The 19,372-nt window shown below is 47.5% G+C and overlaps 1 protein-coding gene across 1 annotated transcript; it reads left to right on the top strand.

The window, feature by feature from the left end:
* Positions 1–4,182: 4,182 nt before the first annotated feature.
* Positions 4,183–4,706, top strand: SLC35F6 (solute carrier family 35 member F6; the record flags this gene model as incomplete). The annotated part of the gene is made up of 1 exon (XM_068142917.1): positions 4,183–4,706. A coding segment is annotated over one exon (504 nt), but the record flags the coding sequence as incomplete, so codon positions are not given.
* Between the last annotated feature and the right edge of the window lie 14,666 nt (positions 4,707–19,372).

The following is a 19,372-nucleotide window of genomic DNA, read 5'->3' as shown; positions in this document are numbered from 1 at the left end:
CAAGTTGGCCTGAAGGTATCAACTGTGCTAAACCTCCAGAGGAGAAAGTAACTCGTGCTGAGGAGGCTCCTCCTTACAATGACCTTTCTGATGATGAAAAGAAATATGCTTTGTTCACAGATGGTTCCTGTCGTCTTGTTGGAAACAAGCGAAGGTGGAAGTCTGCTGTGTGGAGTCCAACACGCCGAGTTGCAGAGGCGAAAGATGGAGAAGGAGAATCCAGTCAGTTCGCAGAGGTAAAAGCTGTCCAGCTAGCTCTCGACGTGGCTGAACGTGAGAGATGGCCAAAGCTTTATCTCTACACCGACTCATGGATGGTAGCCAATGCTCTATGGGGTTGGCTAAAGAACTGGAAGAAGAGTGGTTGGCAGAGGAAAGGAAAGCCCATTTGGGCAGCCAACCTATGGCAGGACATTGCTGACCGAATCGAGAGAATTCCAGTGAAAGTGAGACACATCGATGCTCACATTCCTAAGAGCAAAGCTACTGAGGAACAGCAACACAACCATCAGGCAGATCTAGCTGCAAGAGTTTCTCAAGTAGACATGGACTCTAATCTTGATCTCGACTGGAAACACCGAGGTGAGATATTCTTAGCTCGGTGGGCTCATGATTCATCAGGACATCAAGGCAGAGATGCAACATACCAATGGGCTCGTGACAGATCCATAGACATTTCCATGGATGCTATCACACAAGTCATCCATGACTGTGACATTTGTGCTGCCATTAAGCAGGCAAAACGACTTAAGCCCTTGTGGTATGGTGACAGATGGTCCAAGTACAAGTATGGTGAAGCTTGGCAGATTGACTACATCACTCTACCACGTTCTCGTTCTGGTAAGCAATACGTGCTTACTATGGTAGAGGCAAACACTGGATGGTTGGAAACTTATCCAGTTCCACATGCAACTGCACGCAACACCATTCTCGGTCTGGAGAGACAAATCCTGTGGAGACACGGAACTCCAGAGAGGATTGAGTCAGACAACGGAACTCATTTCAAGAACAACCTTGTAAAGAACTGGGCAAAAGAGCACGGTATTGAGTGGATATTCCATATTCCCTACTATGCACCAGCTTCAGGGAAGATTGAACGCTACAATGGTTTGTTGAAGACCACTCTCAAAGCCATGGGGGGTGGATCTTTGAAAAACTGGGAAAAGCATTTAGCACAAGCAACCTGGCTGGTAAATAGTAGACGTTCAGTGAATCGAGCTGGACCTGCACATTCAGATTTGCTACGGAAAGTAGAAGGTGATAGAGTTCCGGTTGTTAGAGAAAAGAATCTGTTAGGTAAAACTGTTTGGGTATTTTCACCCTCAGGAGAGGCTAAACCTGTCCGAGGGGTGGTTTCAGCTGAAGGTCCGGGTCACACTTATTGGGTAATGCAAGAGAATGGTGAAATTCAGTGTATTCCGCAAAGAAATTTAACTTTAGCTGAAAGAGGTTAATTTCAAACTGCTGTACAGCTACATCGCGTCCAAAGGAAGGATCAACAAGGAATCTACGGTGCACGAACCCTGAGATCCCTGAGGGCCCTGAGTCAACTAAGAGACCCTGAGATTCCCTGTTTCCCTTTTCTTCGCTTTGTCGGCGAAGAAATGAACTGTTTTCTATTTTTCTCATTTTCTGATTTTCTTGGACTTTTGAATCATCTACATCTGAGCATAGCCGGAATGGACTATGAACTTTACTCACGAACTGTAAATATCGTTTTGGATTGGATGGACAGTATGAACAGCCAATGAAATTGTTTAGAAGGGGTGGACTGTGGCCGGTTGACGTTGCCCCCTTAAGAAAGGGAATATGGTGGACGGAAGTTGGTAAACGGAAGGAATAATCTAAACTAATTTCATTGGACGAGTGGGAGGAAGCACCTTCGGAACTGGGAGTGAACTGGACATTTCCTGGACTTTTCTATCAGTCTTGCTTCTGCCTTTCCACGGTGCAGCAGCTCTGCAGCTCTGTCTCTGTGCTGGGCTTTCTGCCAAGGCCTCGGCCTTGAAAACAAGATACCAGGCCTGTATATTAACTCCTTTCCAATTAACACAAACTGCTTCTAACATTTTTTTTTCCTCTCTTTTCTCTCTCTTTCTATCCCACTCTGGGGAAAGGGGGGGAAGAGAGGGGAGAGCGGAGGTGGGGAACCCCCTCTGCCTTGAGGGGGGTCACTCTCATTTCTGTGTTGCTCTGTTGTATATCTTTGTATATATTGTAGATATTGTAAATTTGTAAATATTCCCCTGCATTCCCTACATTGCTTTGTAAATATAGCTCCACTGCTTTGCTAATTCAGCTTGTGAGGGTTTTTTTTTTCCTTTCCCTTCAATTTTTTTCCCTTTTACTTTACAAGGGGGAAGGGAGGAGGCTTCTTGGCCTTATCCTTTCCAAACCCACCACAGCAGTCCCTCCCCAGCTTTCTTGTAGGCCCCCTTCAGATACTGGAAGGCCACAATTAGGTCACCTCAGAGCCTTCTCTTCTCCAGACTGAACAGCCCCAACTCCTTCAGTCTGTCCTCATAGGAGAGGTGCTCCAGCCCTCTGATCATCCTTGTGGCCCTTCTCTGGACACGTTCCAGCACCTCCACATCCCTCTTGTAATAGGGGCTCCAGAACTGGACACAGTACTCCAGGTGGGGTCTCACCAGAGCTGAGTAGAGGGGGAGGATCACCTCCCTCGACCTGCAAGCCACACTTCTCCTGATGCAGCCCAGGATCTGATTGGCTTTGCGGGCTGCAAGTGCACATTGATAGCTCATGTTGAGCTTTTTGTCCACCAGCACCCCCAAGTCTCTCTCCTCAGGGCTGCTTTCCAGCCAGTCACTGCCCAGCCTGGATTTGTGCCTGGGATTGCCTCGACCCAGATGCAGGACCCTGCACTTGCTCTTATTGAACTTCATGAGGTTGGCTTGTGCCCACCTCTCCAGCCTGTCAAGGTCCCTCTGGATGGCCTCCCTTCCCTCCAGCGTGTCTGCTGCACCACACAGCTTGGTGTCATCAGCAAACTTGCTGAGGGTGCACTCAATGCCACTGTCCATGTCACCCACAAAGATGTTGAACAAGACAGGTCCCAGGACTGATCCCTGAGGGACTCCGCTTGTCACTGGCCTCCACTGGGACATGGAGCCATTGACAGCCACTCTTTGGGTGCGGCCATCAAGCCAGTTCCTTATCCATCTAGTGGTCCACCCATCCAACCCATGTGTCACCAGTTTGGAGACCAGGATGTGGTGCGGGACAGTGTCGAAGGCTTTGCTCAGGTCCAGGTAAATAACATCAGTTGCTCGCCCCTCATCTATTAATTTTGTCACCTGCTCATAGAAGGCCACCAGGTTGGTCAGGCAGGATTTGCCCTTGGCGAAGCCATGCTGACTGTTCCAAATCACCTCTTCACTATTCTTTTGAGCGAGTAGTGACTCCAGGAGGATCTGCTCCATGATCTTTCCAGGCACAGAGGTGAGACTGACTGGCCTGTAGTTCCCTGGTTCCTCCTTCTTACCCTTTTTGAAGATGGGGGCAATGTTTCCCCTCTTCCAGTCTGTGGGGACTTCACCAGACTGCCATGACTTTTGAAATATAATAGAGAGGGGTTTAGCAACCTCATCTGCCAGTTCTCTCAGTACCCGTGGGTGTATCCCGTCGGGTCCCATGGACTTGAACACTTTCAGGTTCTTCAGATGGTCACGAACCTGATTTGCACTTACAATGGGCAGTTCTTCCTCCCCGTCCCTGGCTTTGTTTTCCATAACATCAGGAGTGTGGCTAGAGGCCCTTGCAGTGAAGACTGAGGTAAAGAAGTTATTAAGTACCTCAGCCTTTTCCTCATCACTTGTGACCATGTCACCATTTTCCTTTCTGAGGGGGCCCACACCTTCCCTAGTCTTCTTCTTCCCATTAATATACCTGTAGAAGTTCTTAGTGTTCCCTTTAATCTCCCTGGCTAGATTCAATTCAAACTCTGCTTTGGCTTTCCTAACCAAGACTCTTGCTGCTCGGGCAGCTTCCTTATATACCCCCTGTTCTAGCTGTCCTTCTCTCCAGGGATGGGAGTCCCCATCCCTGAAGTGTTTGAAAGCCCTGTGATGTGGTGCTGAGGGCCATAGTTTAGTGATGACCTGGCAGTGCTGGGTCAACGGTAGGGCTTGATGATCTTCAAGGTCCTTTCCAACCTAACCCCTCCTTCGATTCTCTGGCACCCTCTCCCAACCAGGCTTCTTCGGCTTCATCATCCTGGCCCTGCTGCTGGTGCCCATGTACTACATCCCGGCAGGAGGCTTCAGTGGGAACCCTTGGCAGATGCTGGAAGATGCCCTGGATGCCTTCTGCCAGGTGGGCCACCGGCCCCTCATCGCCTTGGCCCTGCTGGGCAACATCAGCAGCATTGCCTTCTTCAACTTCGCCGGCATCAGCATCACCAAGGAGATCAGCGCCACCACCCGCATGGTGCTGGACAGCCTGCGCACCCTCGTCATCTGGGCTATCAGCTTGGCCCTGGGCTGGGAGACCTTCCACAGCCTGCAGATCTTGGGCTTTGCTATGCTGCTGCTGGGGGCCGCTCTTTACAACGGCCTCCACCGCCCCCTCCTGGCCTGCCTTGCCCGTCGGGAAGAGGAGAGCGGCGGCACGGCTGAGCGGGAGGCTTTGCTGCGTGGAGAGAGCACGGCCATCAAGAGCGACGGCTGAGCCCGAGAGCTAGGCTTGGCTTCCCCTGGAGAGCACAGCCACCAACAGTGACAGCTGAGCTCGAGAGCTGGGTTTGGCTTCCCCTGGAGAGCATGGCCATCAACAGTGACAGCTGAGCTCGAGAGCTGGGCTTGACTTCCCCTGGACCACCTCTCCACCCATCAGCAGGAAGGTGTTGGAATGATGGACGTGGTGCTGGTGGTGACGCTGGCCACCATCTTTGCGAGACAAACCTCGCCCCTGCCTCACTGCCAAAGGTCAAGAGGGGACTGCAAAGCTCTTCCCTGCCCTTCCTGGTGGGAAGCTGTCCCCCCGTTGTGGTTTTGGGGGGATATCAAAGCCTTTGCCCCTGGTCCCAAGGGGCTCTGGGAAGGGTTGGTGTGGTTGTGGGGGGTGTGGCTGGGGTTGGGGCTGGCTCTGCTGCTCCCCAACCTGTGTCACCCCCCAGAAAAATGCATCTTCCCATAGTTTGCTTCAGGTGTCTGTGCTGGTGGTGGGGATGGTCCTTGGAGGGAGGTGGGGGTCCAGTGGGAGGATGGGGGAATAGGGTGTTGTCATAGGGTTGGAAGGGTAAGGCCAAGAAGCCTCCTCCCTCCCCCCTGTAAAGTAAAGGGAAAGAAAATTGAAGGGAAAGGGAAAAAAAAAACTCACAGCTGAATTAGCAAAGCAGTGGAGCTGTATATTTACAAAGCAATGTAGGATATGCAGGGGAATATATACAAATTTACAATATTTACAATATATACAAAGATATACAACAGAGTAGCACAGAAATGAGAGTTCCCCCCTCTGCTGAGGGGGTTCCCCACCTCCGCTCTCCCCCTCTCTCCCCCTTTTCCCCAGAGCGGGTTAGAAAGAGAGAGAAAGAGAAAAAAGGTTAGAAGCAGTTGTGTTAATTGCAAAGTAGTTAATACAGGCCTTATCAGTTTCAAGGCCAAAGCCTTGGCCGAAAGCCCAGCACAGAGAGCTGCTGCTTGGCAGAGGAGCAGAAGCAAGACTGATAGAAAAGTGCTGGAATGCCCAGGATACCCTCCTGCACTCCCAGTTCAGAAGGTGCTTCTTCCCACTCTACCAATGAAATTAGTTTAGATCCTTCTTTTCGTTTATCAACTTCCGTCCACCATATTCCCTTTCTTAAAGGCACAGCCTCAAACGGTCACAGTCCACCCCTTCTAAACAATTTCATTGGCCGTTCATACTGTCCATCCAATCCAGAATGATATTTACAGTTCATGAGTAAAGTCATAGTCCATTCCGGCTATGCTCAGATGTAGATGATTCAAAAGTCCAAAGAAAATCAGAAAATGAGAAAAATAGAAAACAGTTCATTTCTTCGCCGACGAACCAAAGAAAAGGGAAACAGGGAAACTCAGGGTCTCTTAGTTGACTCAGGGCTCTCAGGGATCTCAGGGTTCGTGCACCGTAGATTCCTCGTTGATTCTTCCTTTGGACGCGATGTAGCTGTACAACAGTTTGACATTAACCTCTTTCAGCTAAAGTTAAATTTCTTTGTGGAATACACTGAATTTCACCATTCTCCTGCATTACCCAATAAGTGTGACCTGCACCTTCAGCTGAAACCACCCCTCGGACAGGTTTAGCCTCTCCTGAGGGTGAAAATACCCAAACAGTTTTACCTAACAGATTCTTTTCTCTAACAACAGGAACTCTATCACCTTCTACTTTCTGTAGCAAATCTGAATGTGCAGGTCCAGCTCGGTTCACTGAACCTCTACTATTTACCAGCTAGGTTGCTTGTGCTAAATGTTTTTCCCAGTTTTTCAAAGATCCACCCCCCATGGCTTTAAGAGTGGTCTTCAACAAACCGTTGTAGCGTTCAATCTTCCCTGAAGCTGGTGCATAGTAGGGAATATGGAATATCCACTCAATACTGTGCTCTTTTGCCCAGTTCCTTACAAGGTTGTTCTTGAAATGAGTTCCGTTGTCTGACTCAATCCTCTCTGGAGTTCTGTGTCTCCACAGGATCTGTCTCTCCAGACCAAGAATGGTGTTGCGTGCAGTTGCATGTGGAACTGGATAAGTTTCCAACCATCCAGTGTTTGCCTCTACCATAGTAAGCACGTATTGCTTACCAGAACGAGAATGTGGTAGAGTGATGTAGCCAATCTGCCAAGCTTCACCATACTTGTACTTGGACCATCTGTCACCATACCACAAGGGCTTGAGTCGTTTTGCCTGCTTAATAGCAGCACAAATGTCACAGTCATGGATGACTTGTGTGATAGCATCCATGGAAATGTCTGTGGAACTGTCACGAGCCCATTGGTATGTTGCATCTCTGCCTTGATGTCCTGACAAACCATGAGCCCATTGAGCTAAGAATATCTCACCTCGGTGTTTCCAGTCGAGATCAAGATTAGAGTCCATGTCTACTTGAGAAACTCTTGCAGCTAGATCTGCCTGATGGTTGTGTTGCTGTTCCTCAGTAGCTTTGCTCTTAGGAATGTGAGCATCGATGTGTCTCTCTTTCACTTGAATTCTCTCAACTCGATCAGTAATGTCCTGCCACAGGTCGGCTGCCCAAATGGGTTTTCCTTTCCTCTGCCAACCACTCTTCTTCCAGTTCTTTAGCCAACCCCATAGAGCATTGGCTACCATCCATGAGTCGGTGTAGAGATAAAGCTTTGGCCATCTCTCACGTTCAGCTACGTCGAGAGCTAGCTGGACAGCTTTTACCTCTGCGAACTGACTGGATTCTCCTTCTCCATCTTTCGCCTCTGCAACTCGGTGTGTTGGACTCCACACTGCAGCATTCCACCTTCGCTTGTTTCCAACAAGACGACAGGAACCATCTATGAACAAAGCATATTTCTTTTCATCATCAGAAAGGTCATTTTAAGGAGGAGCTTCCTCAGCACGAGTTACTTTCTCCTCTGGAGGTTTAGCACAGTTGATACCTTCAGGGCAACTTGCGATCACCTCCACTAGACCAGGTCTTTCAAGATTTCCCATTTGAGCTCTCTGTGTTATCAGAGCCATCCACTTAGACCATGTTGAGTCTGTGGCATGATGTGGTGTGGAGCCTTTGCCTTTGAACATCCAATTCAAAACTGGTAATCTGGGAGCTAGAATAAGTTGTGATTCAGTTCCAATTACTTCAGAAGATGCTTTTACTCCTTCATAGGCAGCTAAAAGTTCTTTCTCTGTTGGAGTATAATTAGCCTCTGAACCTCGACTCCAGAAACCAAGAGGTCGTCCATGTGTCTCACCTGGAGCTTTTTGCCACAAGCACCAGGTTGGACCATTGTCACTTGCAGCCGTGTACAAAATGTTCTTAATGTCTGGACCATCTCTGACAGGTCCCAGACCAATTGCTTGAACTACCTCTTGCTTTATCTGGTCAAAGGCTGCTTGTTGTTCAGGTCCCCAGTGGAAATGGTTTCTCTTTCGAGTCACATCATACAGAGGTTTCACAATCTGACTGTATCCAGGAATGTGCAGTCTCCAAAATCCCACTATCCCCAAGAAACGTAGGGTCTCTTGCTTGTTTGTGGGATTTGCCATGGTGGAGACTCTATTTACCACATCCACTGGAATGTGTCGGCGTCCATCCTGCCACTGCACTCCCAGAAACTGAATCTCTGTGGTAGGTCCTTTCACCTTGTCTCACTTAATGGCAAAACCTGCATTGAGAAGAATGTCAATGATTTTGTTACCTTTCTCGAAGACTTCCTCAGCAGTTGTGGCCGGTTGACGTTGCCCCCTTAAGAAAGGGAATATGGTGGACGGAAGTTGGTAAACGGAAGGAATAGTCTAAACTAATTTCATTGGTGAAGTGGGAGGAAGCACCTTCTGAGCTGGGACTATACTGGGTTTTTCCAGCACCTTATCTTCAGTCTTGCTTCCGCCTTTTCTTCGTGCAGCAGCTCTGCCTGTGCTGGGCTTTCTGCCAAGGCCTCGGCCTTGAAGACAGATAAAGGCCGGTATATTAACTCCCTTCCAATTAACACAAACTGCTTCTAACTTTTTTTTCCTCTCTTTTCTTTCTCTTTCTATCCCATTCTGGGGAAAGGGGGGGAAGAGAGGGGAGAGCGGAGGTGGGGGACCCCTCTGCCAAGGGGGGGTCACTCTCGTTTCTGTGTTGCTCTGTTGTATATCTTTGTATATATTGTAGATATTGTAAATTTGTAAATATTCCCCTGCATTCCCTACATTGCTTTGTAAATATAGCTCCACTGCTTTGCTAATTCAGCTTGTGAGGTTTTTTTTTCCTTTCCCTTCAATATTTTTTTCCCTTTTACCTTACAAGGGGGAAGGGAGGAGGCTTCTTGGCCTTACCCCTTCCAAACCCACCACAGCAGTTTTACCCCAGATGATGATATCATCGATGAACTGGATGTGTTCTGGAGCACCGCCTTTCTCCAGAGCATCGTGGATCACTGCATGACAGATGCTTGAGCTGTGGATCCAGCCCACTGGCAATCTGTTGAAAGTGCACTGGATTCCTCTCCAGGTGAAAGCAAACTGAGGCCTGCATTCCTCTGCTATGGGAATAGAGAAAAATGCATTAGCAATGTCTATGGTAGCATACCATTTGGCCTCTTTGGATTCCAGCTCATACTGTAGCTCCATCATGTCTGGTACTGCTGCACTCATAGAATAGAATAGAATAGAATAGAATAGAATAGAATAGAATAAACCAGGTTGGAAGAGACCTTCAAGATCATCGCGTCCAACCTATCACCCAACACCACCTAATCAACTAACCTATGTAACCAAGCACCCCATCAAGTCTCCTCCTGAACACCTCCAGTGACGGCGACTCCACCACCTCCCCGGGCAGTCCATTCCAATGGGCAATCACTCTCTCTGTGTAAAACTTCCTCCTGACCTCCAGCCTGAACTTCCCCTGGTGCAGCCTGAGACTGTGTCCTCTTGTTCTGGTGCTGGCTGCCTGGGAGAAGAGACCAACCTCTGCCTGTTTACAACCCCCCTTCAGGTAGTTGTAGAGAGCAATAAGGTCACCCCTGAGTCTCCTCCTCTCCAGGCTAAGCAGCCCCAGCTCCCTCAGCCTCTCCTCATAGGGCTTGTGTTCCAAGCCCCTCACTAACTTTGTTGCCCTTCTCTGGACTCGTTCCAGCAAGTCAACATCCTTCCTAAACTGAGGGGCCCAGAACTGGACACAGTACTCGAGGTGTGGCCTAACCAGTGCAGTGTACAGGGGCAGAATGACCTCCCTGCACCTGCTGGCCACACTGTTCTTAATGCAGGCCAGGATGCCATTGGCCCTCCTGGCCACCTGGGCACACTGCAGGCTCATGTTCATCCTACCATCAAACAGCACCCCCAGGTCCCTCTCTGCCTGGCTGCTCTCCAGCCACTCTGACCCCAGCCTGTAGCACTGCATGGGGTTGTTGTGACCAATGTGTAGAACCCGGCACTTGGATGTGTTAAATCTCATGCCGTTGGACTCTGCCCATCTGTCCAGCCTGTCGAGGTCTCTCTGCAGAGCCTCTCTACCCTCTAGCAGATCAATTCCTGTCACCACCACTCTCTGGGTTCGGCCATCCAGTCAGTTCCTAACCCAGCTCAGAGTGCTGCTGTCCAAGCCATGGGCTGACAGCTTGGCCATAGGTGGTGTCACTTCATTTAGGGCTCGGTAGTCGACTGTCAGATGCCAGTCTCCATTCTGCTTCCGCACAGGCCACACTGGACTGTTGAAAGGTGAATGAGTTTTGCTGACGACTTTCTGACTTTCCAACTGACGAATCAGATTCTGAATGGGCAACAAAGAGTCACGGTTGGTTCTGTATTGTCTGTGGTGCACAGTCTGAGAAGCAACCGGCAATTTAATGTCCTGTATCTTGTGTTGTCCCACAACTGCAGATGCATCAGAAAGATCAGGTCTAGCAGATAGCTTCAATTTTTGTCCATCAATTTCTATAGAAGCTACTCCAAAAGCCCATTTGTAACCTCTAGGGTCTTTGAAACGCCCTTCTCTCAGAAAATCAATTCCTAAAATACAAGGTGCGTCAGGTCCGGTCACAACTGTATGATTCCTCCATTGTTTACCAGTTAAACTTATATTAACCTCCACTTTTCTTAACTCTTGAGATCCACCAGTGACTCCCGGAATAGTTATAGACTCTGATCCCTGATAATTTGATGGCATTATGGTGCACTGAGCTCCTGTGTCAACCAAGGCCCTGTACTTCCGAAATGGTGAAGTGCCTGGCCACTGGATGTACACATCCCAATAGATTCTGTTATCTCTGTTATCCCTCTCCTGCCCCTGGCGGGAGGCAGGGCACCCCTACTTATGGGGAACATGCGCACATGTGCATTGCACATAGTGTGCAGGGTTATAACTTTGCATGTTATAACTGGAGCCACTGTTGGAGCTACTAGGGTTGTTCTGGGGAACTGTGGAAGTAACAGCTACCCTTCTGGTATTGCTACCTCGGGTTCTGCCACTTTGCAATTCCCTCAGTCTCCTGAAAAGATTAGAAGTTGGTTGGCCATCTCAGCGGTTCATGTTCTCACCAAACTGATCACGCAGAGTTATCCAAATAGTTCTACATGATTGCCTTGGTGGTCTGTTTTGATTTGATCTGTTTTGGAATGGCCTCCTTGGAGGACCTGTGTTCCTCACAGATGAAACTTATATCCACCTGGAGGAAGAATTGAAATTATCCCTTTGTGCCTATTGGGATATGGAATTTCTAAATTCATCTTTTAACTCTCTTATGCAATTCTGTATATCTCCAGACATAGTTTTAATGGCTGAAGCCAAAGAAACGCGTGTCATGCTATCCTCTAATTGTCTCATCTGATCACTGAATTGGCCAACCGTAGGAGAAGCTCCACCATAATTTCTTGACACAATTCTGCTTGCCAGAATGTTTGCATAATTAGAAGGAGCAAGTTTGATGATCTTTTTAGCAAGACCAATACCCACAGGAATGTCATCAGGATTCATAGTTTCATGTTCACCATAGAGTAGCTCTCTAACAGCAAATTCTCTCAAGCGCTTAATTCCCTCATCTATGGTAGTCCAGGGTTTAGGATTCCAGGGAAGATCATCTCGGGAAGGGTATCTCAGGGCAACCGCCATTAAAAGGTGTATCCACAGATTAACCTTACCGAGAGCCCTGCCTAGATGTCTATCTATTCCATTGTCCCTTGAGAGAGTTCCTAACTGAGCTGCTGACTTGTCTCCAACTGTTAGAGCTGAAGCACCTGTATCATAACACCTACTAAGCCAAGCTAGAACTGGCTCCTTATCTGCCCTGGTGAAATCTTTACGGACATAACGCAATTCCTCACGTGGTGACGAACACTCTAAAATATCATCTTCTTCTTCCTCTCCCTGAACTTTTTGTCCAAATAATCCTGCTGTCATTTTCTCAAGGATCTCTTTAAGCTGAGAACCACCTTTGCCAGCTCCTTTCCTAGCTGCATCTCTATCCTGCTTTGATCTCACTAGGTTAGCTAGATCTTTAAAACAAACCTTCTCTTCCTCCTCAGCAGGATTTCTTAGAGTAGAGGGCCCCTCACCAGGATCAGTCTCCAGATCTTCTTCTCCATCTTTGGCCTTTCCACCTCTAGTCTTTAAAGGAGCCACCTTAACTGGAGCTGTGTTTGAATTTACAGCCACCTTAATGGAAGCTGACAGGTCCTGAGATAAATCAGCTGCTGGGGCAGTGACTTCCGGTCCCACCGAGGGAGTAAGCGGAAGTGACGTTGCTCCGTTAATGGCCGACGGAGAAGAAGAAGGAGGAGAAGGAGTAGGCGCCATGTTGATACCAGCTGCCGCCCTTGGCAGCTTGCCAGAATCAGCAGCAAAGTCATGTAGAGCTGCTTTACCAATTAACTTTTTAGCCCTCTTTTTAACCGACAGAGGTTCTCCACAGTCCTCATCACTAGATGACTCTGGGACTGATCCAGAGCCACGGTGTTTTCTTTTTGATCTAGTTTTAATAACAAAACACGCCCTGGACACCTTCTTCTCCCGACGCCAGGAATACAGAGAATACACATTTGTTATCACCAGCAGCAGAATTATACACATGAAAGAAATCACCTTTGGATCCCAGGCATCACCTAAAGTTACTCTCTCCTCAGGCGGAATCCTAAAGCCCTTTATCTCAATTGGGAGAGTGGTGGAGGTAACATTTCTGTATCTCGCTGGCTATAATAAATTAATACATTTTCCATACCATAGTCTAACTCTATACATAACCCACAGATAAATTGTCCGCACCAAATATTTGCCCAGGTAATCCAAAATCAAACCCAAACAATATCTGTAAACCAGAGCCCCAAAAATTGAAAAGAATAGCCGTTCTACAAACCACAACACCTTCATGTTTGCTAATTCAGCTAGAAAACACTAAATCAATCAAGTAATAAATTAAACTAATTATCTGCCGCACGTTGGGTAAGCCAAGAAAAAAAAAATGTCGTAGGGTTGGAAGGGTAAGGCCAAGAAGCCTCCTCCCTCCCCCCTGTAAAGTAAAGGGAAAGAAAATTGAAGGGAAAGGGAAAAAAAATCTCACAGCTGAATTAGCAAAGCAGTGGAGCTGTATATTTACAAAGCAATGTAGGATATGCAGGGGATTATATACAAATTTACAATATTTACAATATATACAAAGATATACAACAGAGTAGCACAGAAATGAGAGTTCCCCCCTCTGCTGAGGGGGTTTCCCACCTCCGCTCTCCCCCTCTCTCCCCCTTTTCCCCAGAGCGGGTTAGAAAGAGAGAGAAAAAGAAAAAAGGTTAGAAGCAGTTGTGTTAATTGCAAAGTAGTTAATACAGGCCTTATCAGTTTCAAGGCCAAAGCCTTGGCCGAAAGCCCAGCACAGAGAGCTGCTGCTTGGCAGAGGAGCGGAAGCAAGACTGATAGAAAAGTGCTGGAATGCCCAGGATACCCTCCTGCACTCCCAGTTCAGAAGGTGCTTCTTCCCACTCTACCAATGAAATTAGTTTAGATCCTTCTTTTCGTTTATCAACTTCCGTCCACCATATTCCCTTTCTTAAGGGGACAGCGTCAAACGGTCGCAGGTGTGGTCCCCAGCAGGGTTGGGGGATGCTGAGTTGCCCCTGTCCTCAAGGTGGGGTGTGTGCAGATGGTCCTTGGAGTCCCCAGAGGAAGGTGAGTGAGCCCCTTTCATGTGAGGTGTGGGAGAAGGCAACGAGCCCCTGGATTGTTATGGGAGTCTCCTGCTGGACCAGGTTTGGGGAGCCTGGTCCATGTCTTCCTGTGATCATCCCCAGGCACAGGCAGCTGCTTTCTGGAACCTTTATTTACTTGGCAGGACTCATCCTAAAGAGGCACAGGAGAAAACACCCGGGGAGGGTTCAACTCTACCTTTTATTTTCTGTTTGGGGCCCATGGTGGGACCCCAGCAGGAGCGGAGGCAAGGGTGGTGATGACGGCAGCGGCATTTGCCCCCCCTGGCATGGGGACTGGGTGGCAGAGGGGGGCTTGGCGAGGCTGGGGCAGTGATGGGGAGCATCACCCAGCTACTCTCTGTAGGAGGAAGGATGGGAAAGGAAGGGTGTGGCCGGTTGACGTTGCCCCCTTAAGAAAGAGAATATGGTGGACGGAAGTTGGTAAACGGAAGGAATAGTCTAAACTAATTTCATTGGACGAGTGGGAGGAAGTACTTCTGAGCTGGGACTATACTGGACATTTCCAGCACTTCTCAGTCACTCTTGCTTCCGCCTCTTCTTCAGGCAACAGCTTTCTGTCCTGGGCTTCCTGCCAAGGCTTCGGCCTTGAGGCCGATAAGATACCAGGCCTGTATATTAACTCCTTTCCAATTAACACGAACTGCTTCTAATTTTTTTTTCCTCTCTTCTCTTTCTCTTTCTATCCCATTCTGGGGAAAGGGGGGGAAGAGAGGGGAGAGCGGAGGTGGGGGACCCCTCTCTGCCGAGGGGGGGGCACTCTCATTTCTGTGTTACTCTGTTGTATATCTTTGTATATATTGTAGATATTGTAAATTTGTAAATAATCCCCTGCAAACCCTACATCGCTTTGTAAATATAGCTCCACTGCTTTGCTAATTCAGCTTGCGAGTTTTTTTTTTCCTTTCCCTTCAATTTTTTCTTTCCCTTTTACCTTACAAGGGGGAAGGGAGGAGGCTTCTCAGCCTTGCCCTTCCATCCCACGACATTTTTTTTATTGGCGTACCCAACGTGCGGCAGATAATTAGTTCAATTTATTATTTGATTGATTTAGTGTTTTCCAGCTGAATTAGCAAACATGAAGGTATTGTGGTTTGTGGAGCGATTATTCTTTTCAATTTTTGGGGCTCTGGTTTACAGATATTGTTTGGGTTTGATTTTGGATTACCTGGGTAAATATTTGGTGCGGACAATTTATATGTGGGTTATGTATAGAGTTAAATTATGGTATGGAAAATGTATTAATTTATTATGGCCAGTGAGATACAGGAATGTTACCTCCACCACTCTCCCAATTGAGATAAAGGGTTTTAAGATTCCGCCTGAGGAGACAGTAACTTTAGGTGATGCCTGGGATCCAAAGGTGATTTATGTGATGTGTATAATTCTGCTGCTGGTGATAACTAATGTGTTTTCTCTGTATTCCTTGTGGCGAGAGAAAAAGGTGTCCAGGGCGTGTTTTGTTATTAAAACTAGATCAAAAAGAAAACGCCGTGGCTCTCGATCAGTCCCAGAGTCATCTAGTGACGAGGACTGTGGAGAACCCGTGTCAGTCAAAAAGAAGGCTAAAAAGTTAATTGGTAAGGCAGCTCTAAATGACTTTGCTGATTCTAGCAAGCAGCCAAGGGCATCGGCTGGTATCAACATGGCACCTACTCCTTCTCCTTCTTCTTCTTCTCCATCGGCCATTAACGGAGCAACGTCACTTCCACCCACTCCCTCGGTGGGACCGGAAGTCACTGCCCCAGCAGCTGATTTATCTCAGGACCTGTCAGCTTCCATTAAGGTGGCTGTAAATTCAAACACAGCTCCAGTCAAGATGGCTCCTTTAAAGACTAGAAGTGGAAAGGCCCAAGATGGAGAAGAAGAGGTGGAGACTGATCCTGGTGAGGGGCCCTCTACTCTAAAAGATCCTGCTCAGGAGGAAGAGAAGGTTTGTTTTAAAGATCTAGCTAACCTAGTGAGATCAAAGCAGGATAGAGATGAAGCTAGGAAAGCAGCTGGCAAAGGTGGTTCTCAGCTTAAAGAGATCCTTAGGAGAATGACAGCAGGATTTTACGGGCAAAGAATTCAGGGAGATGAAGATGAAGATGATATTTTGGAGTGCTCTTCCCCACGGGAGGAATTGAGAAATGTCCGTAAAGATTTCACCAGGGCAGATAAGGAGCCAGTTCTAGCTTGGCTTAGTAGGTGTTATGATACAGGTGCTTCAGCTCTAACAGTTGGAGACAAGTCAGCAGCTCAGTTAGGAACTCTCTCAAGGGACAATGGAATAGATAGACATCTAGGCGAAGCTCTCGGTAAGGTTAATCTGTGGATACGCCTTTTAATAGCGGTTGCCCTGAGATACCCTTCCCGAGATGATCTTCCCTGGAATCCTAAACCCTGGACTACCATAGATGAGGGAATTAAGCGCTTGAGAGAATTTGCTGTTAGAGAGCTACTCTATGGTGAACATGAAACTCTGAATCCTGATGACATTCCTGTGGGTATTGGTCTTGCTAAAAAGATCATAAAACTTGCTCCTTCCAATTATGCAAACATTCTGGCAAGCAGAATTGTGTCAAGAAGTTATGGTGGAGCTTCTCCTACGGTTGGCCAATTCAGTGATCAAATGAGACAATTGGAGGATAGTATGACACGTGGTTCTTTGGTTTCAGCCATTGAAACTCTGTCTGGAAAAATTGAAAATTGCATGAAGGATCTAAAAGATTCCATATACCAATTGGCACAGAAGGATAATTTCAATTCTCCCTCCAGGTGGATACAAGTTTCATCTGTGAGGAATACACGTCCTCCAAGGAGGTCATTCCAAAACAGGACATTCCAAAATAGGTCATTCCAAAGCAGACCACCAAGGCAATCACGTAGAACTATTTGGATAACTCTACGTGATCAATTTGGTGAGAACATGAACCGCTGGGATGGCCAACCAACTTCTAATCTTTTCAGGAGACTAAGGGAACTGCAAAGTGGCAGAACCCGAGGTAGCAATACCAGAAGGGTAGCTGTTACTTCCACAGTTCCCCAGAACAACTCTTATGACTCCAACAGTGGCTCCAGTTATAACATGCAAAGTTATAACCCTGCGCAATATGTGCAATGCACATGTGCGCATGTTCCCCATAACTAGGGGTGCCCTGCCTCCCGCCAGGGGGAGGAGAGGGATAACAGAGATAATAGAATCTATTGGGATGTGTACATCCAGTGGCCTGGCACTTCACAATTTCAGAAGTACAGGGCCTTGGTTGACACAGGAGCTCAGTGCACCATAATACCATCAAATTATCAGGGATCAGAGTCTATAACTATTCTGGGAGTCACTGGTGGATCTCAAGAGTTAAGTAAGGTAGAGGTTAATATAAGTTTGACTGGTAAACAATGGAGGAAGCATACAGTTGTGACCGGACCTGACGCACCTTGTATTTTGGGAATTGATTTTCTGAGAGAAGGGCGTTTCAAAGACCCTAGAGGTTACAAATGGGCTTTTGGAGTAGCTTCTATAGAAATTGATGGACAAAAATTGAAGCTGTCTGCCAGACCTGAACTTTCTGATGAATCTGCAGTTGTGGGACAACATAAGATACAGGACATTAAATTGCCGGTTGCTTCTCAGACTGTGCATCACAGACAATACAGAACCAACCGTGACTCTTTGTTGCCCATTCAGAATCTGATTCGTCAGCTGGAAAGTCAGAAAGTCGTCAGCAAAACTCATTCACCTTTCAACAGTCCAGTGTGGCCTGTGCGGAAGCAGAATGGAGACTGGCGTCTGACGGTAGACTACCGAGCCCTGAATGAAGTGACACCACCTATGAGTGCAGCAGTACCAGACATGATGGAGCTACAGTATGAGCTGGAATCCAAAGAGGCCAAATGGTATGCTACCATAGACATTGCTAATGCATTTTTCTCTATTCCCATAGCAGAGGAATGCAGGCCTCAGTTTGCTTTCACCTGGAGAGGAATCCAGTACACTTTCAACAGGCTGCCAATGGGCTGGATCCACAGCTCAAGCATCTGTCATGCAGTGATCCACGATGCTCTGGAGAAAGGCGGTGCTCCAGAACACATCCAGTTCATCGATGATATCATCGTCTGGGGTAAAACTGCTGAGGAAGTCTTCGAGAAAGGTAACAAAATCATTGACATTCTTCTGAATGCAGGTTTTGCCATCAAGCGAGACAAAGTGAAAGGACCTACCACAGAGATTCAGTTTCTGGGAGTGAAGTGGCAGGATGGACGCCGACACATTCCAGTGGACGTGGTAAATAGAGTCTCCACCATGGCAAGTCCCACAAACAAGCAAGAGACCCTACGTTTCTTAGGGATAGTGGGATTTTGGAGACTGCACATTCCTGGATACAGTCAGATTGTGAAACCTCTGTATGATGTGACTCGAAAGAGAAACCATTTCCACTGGGGACCTGAACAACAAGCAGCCTTTGACCAGATAAAACAAGAGGTGATTCAAGCAATGGGTCTGGGACCTGTCCGAGATGGTCCAGACATTAAGAACATTTTGTACACGGCTGCAAGTGACAATGGTCCAACCTGGTGCTTGTGGCAAAAAGCTCCAGGTGAGACACGTGGACGACCTCTTGGTTTCTGGAGTCGAGGTTACAGAGGTTCAGAGGCTAACTATACTCCAACAGAGAAAGAAATTTTAGCTGCCTATGAAGGAGTAAAAGCATCTTCTGAAGTGATTGGAACTGAATCACAACTTATTCTAGCTCCCAGATTACCAGTTTTGAATTGGATGTTCAAAGGCAAAGGATCCACACCACATCATGCCACAGACTCAACATGGTCTAAGTGGATGGCTCTGATAACACAGAGAGCTCGAATGGGAAATCTTGAAAGACCTGGTCTAGTGGAGGTGATCTCAAGTTGGCCTGAAGGTATCAACTGTGCTAAACCTCCAGAGGAGAAAGTAACTCGTGCTGAGGAAGCTCCTCCTTACAATGACCTTTCTGATGATGAAAAGAAATATGCTTTGTTCACAGACGGTTCCTGTCGTCTTGTTGGAAACAAGCGAAGGTGGAAGTCTGCAGTGTGGAGTCCAACACGCCGAGTTGCAGAGGCGAAAGATGGAGAAGGAGAATCCAGTCAGTTTGCAGAGGTAAAAGCTGTCCAGCTAGCTCTCGACGTGGCTGAACGTGAGAGATGGCCAAAGCTTTATCTCTACACCGACTCATGGATGGTAGCCAATGCTCTATGGGGTTGGCTAAAGAACTGGAAGAAGAGTGGTTGGCAGAGGAAAGGAAAACCCATTTGGGCAGCCAACCTGTGGCAGGACATTGCTGATCGAATCGAGAGAATTCCAGTGAAAGTGAGACACATCGATGCTCACATTCCTAAGAGCAAAGCTACTGAGGAACAGCAACACAACCATCAGGCAGATCTAGCTGCAAGAGTTTCTCAAGTAGACATGGACTCTAATCTTGATCTCGACTGGAAACACCGAGGTGAGATATTCTTAGCTCGGTGGGCTCACGATTCGTCAGGACATCAAGGCAGAGATGCA

This window comes from Melanerpes formicivorus, unplaced genomic scaffold, assembly GCF_026170545.1.
Source record: "Melanerpes formicivorus ecotype bairdi unplaced genomic scaffold, bMelFor1.0.p_v2 SCAF_9, whole genome shotgun sequence".
Lineage (NCBI taxonomy): Eukaryota > Metazoa > Chordata > Aves > Piciformes > Picidae > Melanerpes > Melanerpes formicivorus.
The sequence above is the reverse complement of the archived record's forward strand: the minus strand, read 5'-3'. Positions and strand labels throughout refer to the sequence as shown.